Source organism: Sesamum indicum, linkage group LG9 (assembly GCF_000512975.1).
Source record: "Sesamum indicum cultivar Zhongzhi No. 13 linkage group LG9, S_indicum_v1.0, whole genome shotgun sequence".
NCBI lineage: Eukaryota > Viridiplantae > Streptophyta > Magnoliopsida > Lamiales > Pedaliaceae > Sesamum > Sesamum indicum.
The window spans coordinates 6,969,229-6,982,700 of record NC_026153.1 but is presented as its reverse complement, the minus strand read 5'-3'; the positions used below and the strand labels follow the sequence as shown (position 1 = coordinate 6,982,700).

General features: G+C 36.6%; 3 protein-coding genes across 8 annotated transcripts; 1 reads left to right on the top strand and 2 right to left on the bottom strand.

Annotated features, from left to right (window-relative positions):
* On the bottom strand, positions 357–2,815 carry LOC105170950 (probable E3 ubiquitin-protein ligase RHC1A). Of its 2 annotated transcripts, none has more exons than XM_011091908.2 (2): positions 2,659–2,815; positions 357–1,697 (listed from the first exon to the last, which is right to left on the bottom strand). In XM_011091908.2, exon 2 carries the CDS (start codon positions 1,627–1,629, stop codon positions 673–675), a length of 957 nt encoding a protein of 318 aa, XP_011090210.1. In that variant the 5' UTR covers positions 1,630–1,697; positions 2,659–2,815; the 3' UTR covers positions 357–672. The 2 variants fall into 2 exon arrangements, with proteins under 2 accessions (XP_011090210.1, XP_011090211.1); XM_011091909.2 differs by having other exon boundaries at positions 357–1,684; positions 2,659–2,805.
* LOC105170949 (elongation factor 1-beta-like) lies at positions 4,947–7,410 on the top strand. 2 transcript variants are annotated; one of them, XM_011091906.2, is made up of 6 exons: positions 4,947–5,117; positions 5,233–5,352; positions 5,576–5,651; positions 6,382–6,499; positions 6,773–6,886; positions 7,039–7,410. In XM_011091906.2, exons 1-6 carry the CDS (start codon positions 5,032–5,034, stop codon positions 7,200–7,202), a joined length of 678 nt encoding a protein of 225 aa, XP_011090208.1. In that variant the 5' UTR covers positions 4,947–5,031; the 3' UTR covers positions 7,203–7,410. The 2 variants fall into 2 exon arrangements, with proteins under 2 accessions (XP_011090208.1, XP_011090209.1); XM_011091907.2 differs by having other exon boundaries at positions 4,953–5,117; positions 5,236–5,352.
* Positions 7,544–11,131, bottom strand: LOC105170948 (ABSCISIC ACID-INSENSITIVE 5-like protein 6). Of its 4 annotated transcripts, none has more exons than XM_011091904.2 (4): positions 10,227–11,126; positions 9,694–10,115; positions 9,515–9,586; positions 7,544–7,985 (listed from the first exon to the last, which is right to left on the bottom strand). In XM_011091904.2, the coding sequence occupies exons 1-4, from the start codon at positions 10,348–10,350 to the stop codon at positions 7,914–7,916; spliced, it is 690 nt and encodes a 229-aa protein (XP_011090206.1). In that variant the 5' UTR covers positions 10,351–11,126; the 3' UTR covers positions 7,544–7,913. The 4 variants fall into 4 exon arrangements, with proteins under 4 accessions (XP_011090206.1, XP_011090207.1, XP_011090205.1 ...); XM_011091905.2 differs by having other exon boundaries at positions 9,694–10,112; XM_011091903.2 differs by having other exon boundaries at positions 9,502–9,586; positions 9,694–11,131.

Below are 13,472 nucleotides of genomic sequence, written 5' to 3'. Positions count from 1 at the left end.
CTATGAACTGAAGGGGCTATTGAAAGAAACCAAATTAGAAGACAAAATAAAGAAAACCGGGCAATCCACGATAATACCATTCACAGGCGATGCTGCCCTTTTATTTCTCTTCACCTTCTTTGTTGCAGAGTCCAAAATTTTCACTTTGTGAGATCGCAGTTTCATTTACAACAATCTAGGACGTGGATGAACCCCATACCCTGCTGCTTTCATTCGCAACAGTAAGTTCACAACCTCTACACTTAGTTTGAGATGCAATCCCGAAATTGTTTATAATGATGATTGCAGCTGTTTCAGAAAGGATGTACCCATAGCAAAATCTGTTTTCATAGCACCTGTCCTTTTTCCTGTACTCGATCGGCAATTTTCTGCAATCAAGGGGGTCGAACTCACAGCTAACAGTGAATAAATACATAACATTGAACAGCGAAAACAGAAATCGTCATGTACATGGTTGGGGGCAGAAGCTGTCAGGGACTCTTGGTGAATTTTTCAACAGCTGATATAAGTTTAACTTCCAGACATAGGACTTCAAATAAATTCAACTCATCAAAGTAATTACCAAGATTAACAAGCAAAACGGAAACCCATTTTTTCAGGCACACAACACAAATGCAACTAAGAGCGGGATAATGATGAGCTAAAGAAGAAATCAGTGACGCGGATACAGCTTTAATAATCAAAAGGCCATCTCATCCGATTATGCTCTTCACTAGGAGCCGGCGAGTTATTTCCTCCAGTTTCTGAATGACGTTGAGAATTTTGATTTGATGAATTAGAAGGCCACAGGAACGAGAATGGATTCCACCGCCCCTGATTCTGAGAATTATTCTCCCTTCTATTGCTGCTGGCACCACTGCTACTTGGATTCCCAGTTCTCTCATTCCAGTTAGGACGAGCACTTCCAGAACCTTGGGATGGCAGCTCAAGGCGGCAAACAGGACAAGAGTTATGTTCGACCAGCCAAGGAACGATGCAATCGGAATGGTAAATATGATCACAAGGCATCTGCCTCGCTTTTGAGCCCAACTCAAATTTATCTTTACACACAGGGCAGTGTGCATCAGTATTAAGATGCCTTTGCGTAATTTTAATGGTTGGCATAGCATCAATTGCAGAACGAGGTGCAGGAGGTGGTCCTCGCCTGTCATTCATACTTAGCTGCTCAATCAATTCATGTAACCCATGCCCCATAAAGAAATCACTAAAATCAGCTTGTCTATGCCCCATTCCAGGGCTGCTATTGAAAAAGAAATCAAATGGATCCTGATCAGGCAGTCCAGCAGGATGTTGACCATGGAATATCAATAAAGGGCCAGGAGGTCGGGAACCAATACCCACACTTCGTTCTGGAAGCATGCCTGGTCTTGTTCTGACATCAAAATTAGGGTCTCTTCCAGTCATTCTGTGCCTCATAAGTGCTGCAAATGCATCCATAATACCGAATCTAGGGTCATGGAAAGTTTCCATGAATCCAAAGTCAGAAGTATCATTAGAATGAGCCCCCATAAACTCAGCCAGCTCTTGTATGAAGCCTCCATCACAGTATGGGCAAACCAAATTACGGCCCCGAGGCCGAACTGGCTGGCGGCACTGGTAGCACCAATGAGTGTTTCCACCACTTGACATAATTTATATGAAATAAATTTCTAAGAGTAACCTATTGGACAAACATCTGAATATTCTGCATCCAAATGCTGCAGGTTAACAATAAAAATATTTAGACTTGTTTACAAAGCAGATTGCAAACCAACAAACCGGGTAAAGCTCTGAGGGATTCAAGTAGCTCACTATTTAAGCCCCATCATAAAGCTTGACAAATTGCAGACAAACCAAAATAGGAACAATTAAGTATGATGGAAAATACTAAGATTTTATACCAAGATGTGCAACCACAGAAGATGGGTTCTTTTCTACCCATCACCATAATTTTCATCAGTTATCAGGAACAATTCTTGGCTTCAAACGCTAGATTATTTTTTCCTCGGCTACAACTTCCAATTTCATACTAATAAAAGAATAAACTACATAAAAACAATATATACATCATATGTCGAAAAATGTTGATGCTGTTTTAGCTTATGCTGATGAAGAAGTTTTAGAACAACAACAAAAAGAAAAAGTCTTATCCACAGAATCAAACAGTAGTTGCGATAGCTGCAGCATAAAATTTACATATACAAAATACTAAGGAAAAAGAAGAAGAAAAAACAATGAGTAAAGGAATATAAATGTTCATGGCAGCAAAGAATAAGCTCTAAATCTTTTATAGTTTTGTAACTTCTGTCCTACTATAATTCTTTCCAAAATTATTAACTCATTTCCATTGCAAAACAATAACCCCAACAGCGAAAATTCATGTAAATAATAAAAAATCAACCAAGCTCTTCCTGAAGTAATCGAGCATCAACAGTCCCGAGTTGCAAAAAAATGCATAAAATATTCTTAAAATTTTGGTTTAAAATTAATCCTCCTTGAAATCACATCAATCTTCAGAATTAAGGAATCGCAGCTGAATCCCCTCTTAAAAAAAAAAAGAAAAGAAAAAAAACCCTCAAAACTCAAAACCTCAAATTCAGATGAATCTCTAATAACAACAACAAACAAACCAATAAAAAATAACAATAACGAAATCGAAGCAATTCGAGTATGAGTTACCAGTTAGAGTTGGCGAGCAGAGGAGAGTGGACTCCGCAGACGAAAGAGAGAAATGGTGTATGGAAATTGGGATTGGAATTCTGCGGTTCTAGAAATTACGGTGACTTTGGTCTTCCCTAACTTGCGCGTGGGTGCGCCCTACGCCCACCAACCCAACACATTTGGACACTTCCTATACTTCTCATTTATCAATACCCACTTAAGTAAATTACTTTTAACCCCCCTAAATAATAATACAATGACCCTAAATTATTAAAGAATGTTTTTAGTAAAGGGTTTAATACAATTTACCCCATATGATATTGTAAAATGAGTAAATTACCCCCTACAAAAAGATAATAGTAATTTGCCCTCCTGTATCTGATAAATGAAATAATTTACCCCCTTTTTAGGGAGTTAAATTACTTCATTTTAAAAGACATATGAGGCAAATTGATGCATTTCAAAAAATACAAGGAGTAAATTGCTAATTTTTTTATAGGGGGATAATTTGCACATTTATAATATCACAAAGGGCTAAATTATATTTTTTCCTTTTAGTAAATAATACCTTGTTTTTAGCTTATTTCAATTTAAATACTATAATTATTATGAATATATAATCTTTAAAATGTTAATAGTGTTACTATTATTTTAAAATTCAATAATTTTATTAAACTAAATGAATAATGTATTTGATTTATTATCTATCCGATCACTTTTTAACTCTGTTTGCTTTTAAATTAAATGTATTTTTTATCGTCTTAAACACGACTGGAAGTGCTCTTTCGAGATCGGAACGGGCTCAGAATGAAATTACTCATTTACAATTGGAGCGGGCTCGAAATAGGTTCAAGTTTAATTTTATAAAATTGGTGCTACCTGGGCTTGAAACTTGACTCGTATAATATATATAAATATAAAAAATTTATTTTTTAAGAAATAACTTTTCTTCAATATATAATTATAAATATATTGTTCAACATATCAAAATAATTTATTGGACATTTATGACTCTTACATAGCTTTTTTTTTAAAAAAAAATATTAATTGAACTTGATAAGTTAGACCCATAAAAGTTCGAGGTGAATCTGAGTGAAGGGTAGTTTGGGTTTAGATGGATTTTCGAGTCCTAGTAGGATCTAAGCTAGTCAAATGAGTTTTGTTAATATCAGCAAATTTGATAAATTTTAACTAATGGATGAACTTATTTTTTTTACGGAAACAAATCTCATGAGTGTTAAACGTAATTTTTCAAACTATATGAGGTCTATAATAATACCAAATTTCAGAAGAAGTGAGTGTACTTATCCCTATAAAAATATTTTGAATAACTCAAATTAATATGATTATCAAAATTATTTGTCTTTTTATAATTTTTTATGTAAGAATTTATGCATTTCAAGAAATAGCAAAAAAGAAATAAGAAACAATACATGAATTACTATTATTCTTTTGTTACAATAAACACGAAATCAACGTCTACCTGCATGAAAATCAACACATATGTCGAAGATATGTTTAGCCATGATAAGTGCATTGACAATAATTTTAACCCATATCGTCAGTGCTGCGATATTTGATCATAACTATTAGACTAGAACCGACGGTCATATAATACATGAGTAAGAATAAATTACTCTTTTCATCTTTATACTTTGCCCCCAAAATATTCTTGATCATTAATTTTACAAATTGTTATGTTTTTTATCCAATAAAAAAAATGGAGTTGAAACTGATGAAGTTGTTGGTACTTTTTGCAACACCGTCGCTGTCTCTGGTGGACATCGAAAAATTCTTCGGCGGTGTTTTCCACGATGTACTTTACCTCTGTGTTCATCTTCATCGGATTTACAAATCATGTTGGCAAGTATTCTTAGATTTCGCCATCATCCCTTATTTTTCTACGATCATAACTTTTAAAAAACACAGTTTCTCGTTATTTTTTTTTTTTTTTCAACCATTACCAATCTGTGGATCCTGCTTTTTGCCCACATTGTGCAAAATATGCCAATATGGCATTGAAACACAGTCGTATATTCAATTTCATTAATTTTAATTTTAATAATTGGATCAAAATTATAATAATTTTAAAAAATAAAAAGATCAAATTGTGATTCAAAATATTTAGGAACTAAAATTAATTTCGCCTTAAGATAGGGACCAAAAGTGCAATTTACTGGATGAATAATTAGGTGAAACTTGGAAGACATTTTTTGTATTTGAATTGAGGTGAAGTAAAGGGGCATAAATAAAGAATATCCTCAAAAGTCTAGGGTTTTTGGCGATCAGCCCACTATAAAAACTCACAACACTTCATTTTCTCTTCCTCTTTGCCCACTCTTTAGAGCTTCTGTGTCCATTGTTTTCCTTCTTTCCATCTGGAATTATAGAATGGCTGTTACTTTCTCCGATCTGCACACGGAATCTGGCCTCAAGGCCCTAGATCAGTTCCTCTCAGGCAAATCTTACATCTCTGGGTGAGTTACTCTTTCACCTTTTTTTAGTTGATGTTTTCAGTTTCACGAGCAATTATCGTGGCAGTTGTTTGTCTTTAATTTGTTTAATCGTCTGAGATCTGTACGGGAATTTCAGAAGTCATCTGACGAAAGACGACGTTAAGGTATATGCCGCTGTGTTGGAGAAGCCGAAGGCTAATCTTTACCCCAATGCCAGCAAGTGGTATGAAGCTGTTTCTGCAAAGCTTGCACCCAGGTATTTTGCTCGTTGTCTCGGATTGTGTTGTTGTTTGAGGTTTCCTTGGCTGTTTATTTGGTACTTGGAGAGGAATTATGTGGATTTCTGATGCCTGGTGAACTTGTTTTACATGTCTTAACCCGTATCTGGTAATTTGCGATTTTGTGGATTGGAATTCTGTTGATCTGTGCCTATGGACCTGACTTTTAATTGTGCTTGTGGCTTATGGATAATGGTGTAGCTTTCCGGGGAAGGCTCTTGGAGTAAGAATTGGAGGCCAAGCCGCAGAAGCTGCTGCTCCTGCTGCAGACGCTAAGGTAACTGCTTTGACTTGGTTGTATACATAGAATCTCGCATGATGTATTTCTTTCTGCAGCGGTCATGCAAAAATAAATAATAGAATGGAACTCATCCCTGTGGCAATTGTTTTATTCTTTCTCAGTGGGATGTCATTACTATAGTCGGATTCGAAATGGGTTTTAGTGTTTTAGACATTATTATCGGTCCTCTTTATATTAGTATATTGTTTCATGATGTTTGTTTATTGTATATTATATGCTGTGATAATTTGTGCTGTTTCCTATCTCTTTTCTTTCTCATTCTGATTTTTAGTTATTCATTTAAACATGTCAATAAAAATGTGTTTTATTTGTCATAAACTGTATATCTTGGGGCATTGATCACAATCCATTTGATGAACACTCAAGTTCTGCTTGCACTTTTGGTACTTTCATGGTCAACAGTTTGGGCATATTTTTGCTTGGGTTGTTTGCAGCATTTAACTGTCTTTGCTTAGACAACTCCCATGATATGGTCTCATTTTTGCCTAAAATATTGTAGATGACAGTATATTGGTGGTTGCAACATCATAAACAGTGCTAGCTGTTTGGTTAACTTTCACTTGCTCATGTTGGCAGCTATCAGAATCATTATTTGACTTTTTTCGAAGAAAACATTATCATGCTTGATGAATTTATTTAAACTTTTATTCTACATTGTTCCGGACTGAACTTATTAAATGTTTGCCTGCGCTGCAATTTTGTCCAGGCTTCTGCTGCCGACGATGATGATGATGATCTTGACCTCTTTGGTGATGAGACGGAGGAGGACAAGAAAGCCGCAGAACAGAGGGAGGCTGCAAAGGCATCCACTAAGAAGAAAGAAAGTGAGTCTTTCATTGTATTGTCATAGTTAAAAATTTGTTGAAAAGAATTAAGTTTCTAAAAAAGTGTCCACCTTTTAAGTTTACCTGTACATTCTGCCACTTTGTATTCTTTTTTCAATAAAGATGCTCACATAGCACATGACTTGAAATTATGCCTAAAGCTGATCTAATTCCCCATGCTAATTTCTTGCATTGATATGCTATTCTGATTTTGCTTTTGTCTCCTACCTATCCCTTCTGATTTTCTAATTTTTTTTATTGCATACGTACCAGGTGGAAAATCATCCGTCCTTATGGATATTAAGCCCTGGGATGACGAGACTGACATGAAGAAGTTGGAAGAAGCTGTTCGCAGCATTGAGATGCCAGGCCTCTTGTGGGGAGCATGTATGGTTTCTCCTCTTTTTCCAGTTTTTTTCTCTTTATCCATAATTTTGGGTGGACATTGAAAGCACACTTCACATACACATTGTAATTATGTCTTAAATATTTTTGGTGCAATATTGGATTGCTAAAGATTTGTTTGTTTTGTCATGCAGCAAAATTGGTTCCAGTTGGTTATGGAATTAAGAAGCTTCAAATCATGCTTACCATAGTTGACGATCTCGTCTCGGTCGACAATCTGATAGAGGAGTATCTCACTGTCGAGCCTATCAACGAGCATGTCCAGAGTTGTGACATTGTTGCCTTCAACAAGATCTGAGCTTAAATGTTCTTCAGGAGGCTACTCTGGCCTTAATTTTGTTTTTTTAATTAGTTCATTTTCATGTTTTTGTTTTTACTATTTTTGTATTTTAGCAAGTCATATGGATACCTCAAAGCTACACCATTTGCATGTCTTAATTCGGTGATATGGGTTTGCTACAATGAGAACCACTTACGATTTACCAGTTCTCTTTGCGACTTCTCAACGTCAAGTATATCTTATTTAGTTATGACTAATCTTTCCTTTCAATCTTAAATCTCAAGTATCAAAATGTTGAAATTTCTGTTCAGGTACTGCACGCATACACAGAATAGCTGAACACATAGCATACCAACAAAAGTACACATAAACCGAACACAATATAACATTTATTATCAGTAGTTGAAGCAAATTTACACTTGGGCCTCTAATTGTCGGCCGCACAGGACACCACTTCAATTCGCTGACCTCAACCACTTCAATTCGCTGACCTCAACGTAATCCAGTATCCTTTCTATCAAACTACACACAATCGGGTCCTCACCTCTTACAATCAACACCTATGCCTGAACAATTACATTTTCAACTTTTATACATGTATTACAGAAACAAAGCACTAGGAGAAGCAGGTTTGACAGAAGCCTTCGAACTCATAAATACTTCCCCTACAGACCCACTTGTAAACTCCTCTGCTCGGCAGAGCTACAAAACATTCGTGTTCGCACCATGTCAGAATGAACTTGTTCTTCGGAGCTGGTACTTTGGTTCAGAAAACTCACAAGAGAGCATCTCCTCGAATTCCTGCAAAGATCAGAAAAAGAAAGCACTGACTAAAGCCCCAGGCTTTACTTGTAGTTTCTAAATAGATAGAATCGACAACGACTAGGAAATTTCTGAGGTGATTTGGATGTTTTTATGTGTGCTTGCTAAAGAAGTTCCATAAAGAATCAAAAGTACGGTGACAGTCTAGTGTATCTAATGATGATCAGAAACAGAGAAAAGACATCATGATGTATGGAGAACATCAGACACAATTTTACAGAACTCAAAGGGTAGAATAAATTGTCACCATGTGAACAATTATGACCAGATTGCATATATTCCAATAACAAGTATCCAGTCCTTTAAGATTCGTAAGCATAAGGGAAAAATCTACCGCTGTGAATTTAATTATGCTCAAATTGGTATATTCATTGTTAAGAATGAAAATCATATATATCAGCAAACTATATACCAATTTAGACTTAGATTAGAGTTAGAAAACATGATATGAGTATCCAAATTCACTAAGAAAACTCAGTTACAAGCTGAACATCCGAACCAAGAAGGTCAAAGATATGTAGCTTGATGCAGACACCAAAAGCTATGAAAAACCACGGTTCTAGAGAAGTTGGTGGCGGGAAACAAAGCTGCACATAAAAGCTGCAGAGTACAGCCAAAAGGCATGTATACTTAAGTTAAACCTTCCTTATGCTTAAAACCTTTTCTATTGGTCTCTCCACTCATTCTGGTTTCAAACATAATGTTATTATTTCCCATCAAAACAATCAAGATTCAGAATATCCTCCGAGTGGCTTTTTATAGGTTGAGGGGTGGCAAAGGAATAATCTGCTTCAACTGGGATTAATGAATGATTAACAAATGCTGACCACAAATATTTCACCCATTCTCCGCAGTTTGAGATTTCACAGAAATCTGGTGAAGTCTTTTGTGAGCAAGAGTAGAAGGTACGAACTTGACATAGAGTTTAAGGAAACAGCAAAAACAGATATGTTAAGTATGTCTTCTGAAGAAATTTCAAAGATCCCATGATGACTTGTGTGCCCGCAGATAAAAGAGATCATTTTTCTTATTAGTCGCCAGTTGACTATTCAAAAGTTAACAATAACGACAAAACTACCAGCAAAAAGTCCAACAAAGTATTGCCAACAAATTTAACCCCCATAAAGTAATTACTCTGCTGCCTAAGGAGTTCTCTCTTCATCACAACACCTCATCGTGACACCAAGCGTCTTAACCATTTCTTGCCTATGTCAATTGTAGTCATGACATGCATCCCTCTGATTTCTAATATATGCACTCTTATCTATTCTATAATTTTTAGAGCAAAATTTTGATATTGTCTTGATTGGGAGTGTTTACCACATGCAATAAGAATCCAAGTGGAAATAACTCTGGCCATTGGTTGGTTACGTTCCGGTGTATTTAATGGCAGCCAAGACCAGTTTTCTTAACATCACATGTTAGCAAAAGTCTCATTATCTTAAACACTGTTAGTATGACTCCACAGGAATGCACATATGAAAAAGGTACTCACAGGTACTACTTGCCTTTTCTTTTTTAAGCTTCGCATTTTCCTCTTCAAGCCGCGAGACCTTAGTCACCAACTCATTGTGGTAAGCCTGTGAATGCAACCACATAGTAAATTCTCGATGCCAAGTATATAAGAAATATAAAAAATTCACAAGCAGCACATAGAAAAACTATAAAAGGTGAGTTCAACTCCTGCCTGTTTTCTTGCCCGTGAGCGTGCAGCAGATTCCCTATTCTTAATTTTCCGTCTTAGCCTCCTCTCAAGGGTCTTTTCAAGGTCCCCAGAGATCCTCTTCCTGCCTGGTGTTGGTGTATCTGACAAAGCATCAGTTGAAGGAGAAGGCGACAAACCCATTTGAGATGAGAATTTTTGAGATTTCAATGCACTGTCCAAGGACATCATGGGTTCAATGGAAGCACTGTTCACGTACATCCCTGCTTTTACCAAGAAATCCTCCAAAGTTGTCTCTCCAAGGGTTGGCTCTCTTTCCTGGCTATTTGTTTTCCCTGCATTTCTCATCTTATATCCTCGTTGGATATCCCCCCACACCTCGTCCACCGTCTTCCCACTAAAAGCCCTCGCAAGCGACCAACTTGCTTGGCGCTGGAGTGACACTGCTGGGGAAGGGTTAATATTATCCGTTTCAGACGAGTGGCTAGCCTCGGCAGTCCACACATTCTTAAGCAATTCATCAAGGTTCATGCTGCCTAATGGTTTGCCTAAATTACCTAAATGGTTTTCAACCTCCTCAAGTGTGAGGCCTAACCATGAGTTGTGCCGTGCCGGTGGATGCTGAACATGAGATTGGTGCCATCCACCACCCAAATGAGAATTCATTGTCTGAATCCCCATTCACACTTCAGCTCCAGATATATTTAACAACCGTGAAGGAACCCAAAACCCCCTCAAACAAAACACCACATCAGCAATTTATAAAGAAGCTTAAGAATCCATATAATCTTAAAAGTATCAACTTTTAAGACCTAATGGATAACAGCATAGAATTGGCATAACCATTTAGGCCATACACACAGTTGCATGCATGCATAAAAATTTCCCCATAAATGTAAAGAAAACCCCACCCACCAGTCAAAAACATAAAATTTAAACACAGAGAAGGCAAGAAAGCTCACCCCCAACCCCAACCCCTCTCCACACACCCCCACCCAAAGAAGGAAAAAGGAAATGAAAAGGAAAGCAAAGAAAAGATTCAAATTCTACCAAAAAGAGAAAGAAAAATCCGTAAGCAAAGAAACTATTTTCAGTGAGCACAACTAGACAGTAGATGCGACATCCATGATTCTATCCCAAAAAGGGGAATTCGGTAGCGAGGATAACAACAATCGACGAGCAATTACCGCAGTAACACGTAGCAGTACAGAAACAACTACAAATTAAAGAAAGAACAAACATCAATTTACCTGGCAGCAGAGGAGGATCTGATGATCCCAAAAGTCCTGAACAGAGAATGCGGGGCAGAAAATCAGGGGAAAAATTAGAACCCTTTTGGTATTGTGGCCTCGTTCGAGGGATCCACGTGCACGTTGAGTTTTCTTTTCAGGGTAAAGAAACAATTTGACCGCTGGGGTGAGTTGTCGGATTTTGGTAGATTTTTCCTTCGAGTTTTATGCGAAAAGGACACTGATTTTTGTCCCATAAAAATAAAAAAGACAGTGTCTATGTCTATTAAGCCCAACCCAACTCTCAGCAAAAAGTTGGATACAATCATTTGGCCATCCCCCCCCCCCCCCCCCCCCCCCCCCCCCAAAAAAAAAGAATAATAATAATAATAATAACAATAATAATAAAAGAATTAAATTAAAATTTGTGCAATAGACTTTTATTTTTTACTAATATTTTCATAGGTGATTTTAATTAATCGATGAATATTAATGAAATTTAAATTAAAATATAAGAATCATGTAGAAAAGTTTTTGTCTAAATAAGTTTAGCTAAACGGCATCTAAATATCCAAGTGAGTGAAAAATGTTTTAAAAGTTGGTAGTTTTTAAAATAAGATGTTTACTAACTTATTTTTAAGTCAATTAAATTATATGTACCCTTGTTGAATTTTGTAAATTATCAAATTGTTAGTATTAGCTGAAAATATTTTGGAACTTTATTTTATCCGAATATTTCAAAGTTTTCTTAATGGAAGATATATATATATATATATATATAACTTTTTAGATAAATGTAAATTTCATTACGTACAAATTAACACAAAATACAATGATGAAGTGGGCTCTAGCTAGGCCTCAGCAACAAACAAGCTCAATAATCCTATGAAGTACTGAAGCCTGCAGCGTGAGCTGCAACTCATAACAATCACCATCCATCGGCAGGAAAAGAGAATCTATTGCTGCTAAGACTGCTCTATTGGCTGCAATAAGCATGTGCTACCCCTCGAGGACGACCTGTTGCCATTGTTGATGGGGCCACATTACTTCATTTCTCTCCTCAAAATGGCAGCGTACACATTGGAAGAAGAGGTGAGACTGTCCCTCCAGCACACCTGCATCACATAAAACACACTTCTCATGGCTCTGTTGTTGCAAACCATTGTCTGAACCCGAGGTTGCAATGCACTATAAACCTCTGCTGTTGAGTAAGTTTTCTTAGCAGAAACTGACCCCAGCTCACTATCCTTTTATCAATCTTCAGTGGCCTACAATCTGCAATTCATAAACTTGAAGATAATAGTGGGAGCTCCAGATATTTAATCGGTAAAGAACCCTCCTGGAATCCCAGAATTTGTAGGAAAACTGGCTGAGCAGACAAATCAGACTTGGAAAAAATTACATGATTCTTATCTAGGTTGGTCTGCAATTCAGAAACAACTGGAAATTGAGTAAGAGCATCCTTCTGCAGCCTTACAAAAAAGAATAAAACAAGTCATTTGCAAATCACATCATACTTAGGGGGTTGCAATTAGACCTGCACCCAATAGAACCTGCCTTGGATGTGGCAGTTCAGGGTCCAAACAATTAAAAGCGGGATGCATAAGAATTAGGACCCAGCTGGGTCCGGGGTAGGTCCCGGGTCCTTAAGGACCCGCCTTGAAACCCATCCGGTATAATTATTTAATATATATATATATATATATATTATTATACTTTATCTTGGTAGAATACACATTAATAAAATATTACATCATTTTATTTGTTTATTGTTAGGTATTTATTCAATAATTAATGAAATGAAAACTTATCCTACAATACTTAACAAAGAGGAAGATGAAGAAGTTGCTAGTAATGTATAATTGCTATAAATTATTTGAATTGTTTTGTTATGAATAATTTTATTTATACTTGAAAATTTATCTTTTGGACTTGAATATTTGAGTCAGGCAATGAACAATTTTATTTGTAATTGATATGTTAATTTATATATACTTATAAAATAAATAAAAAATAAAAATAATCGGGTCTACCAAGTTAGACCCGCCCTCGAGGGTTTTGTACTGGGGCGGGACAGAGCCCGGGTCCTTTAGAAAGTTGCGCACCGGGGCCCACCCAAACCTGCCTCAATCTCAATTCCTGACACCTCCAATGATAACCAAAGTCCTCACTCTTGGACTATAACATGAAGCAATTTCATAACAAGAACAAACATGTAATGGGACATAGGATCCCCTTACCTCAACCCTCTGGCCTCTTTGAAATAACCATACACCGTTCCATTGACACAAACAAAAACTCCTGCTTTTGACACGCATTCATGTACCCATCCAATAAACTTGTCAAGAAAATTAAATAAATGTAATGCCATAATTAGAAAATTCCACTCAAACATATCATAAGCCTTTCTTAAGTACGCCTTGAGGGCATATCTAGATGGAGCTATCTCTGATTGTAACCTGCAAACAATTCCTGAGCCAATAGAAAGTTGTCACTTATCCTACGGCCAGGAACAAAGGCGTTTTGTGAAGTGTGAACAAGATTCCCAATCATCACTTTCATTCTTTGCACCAT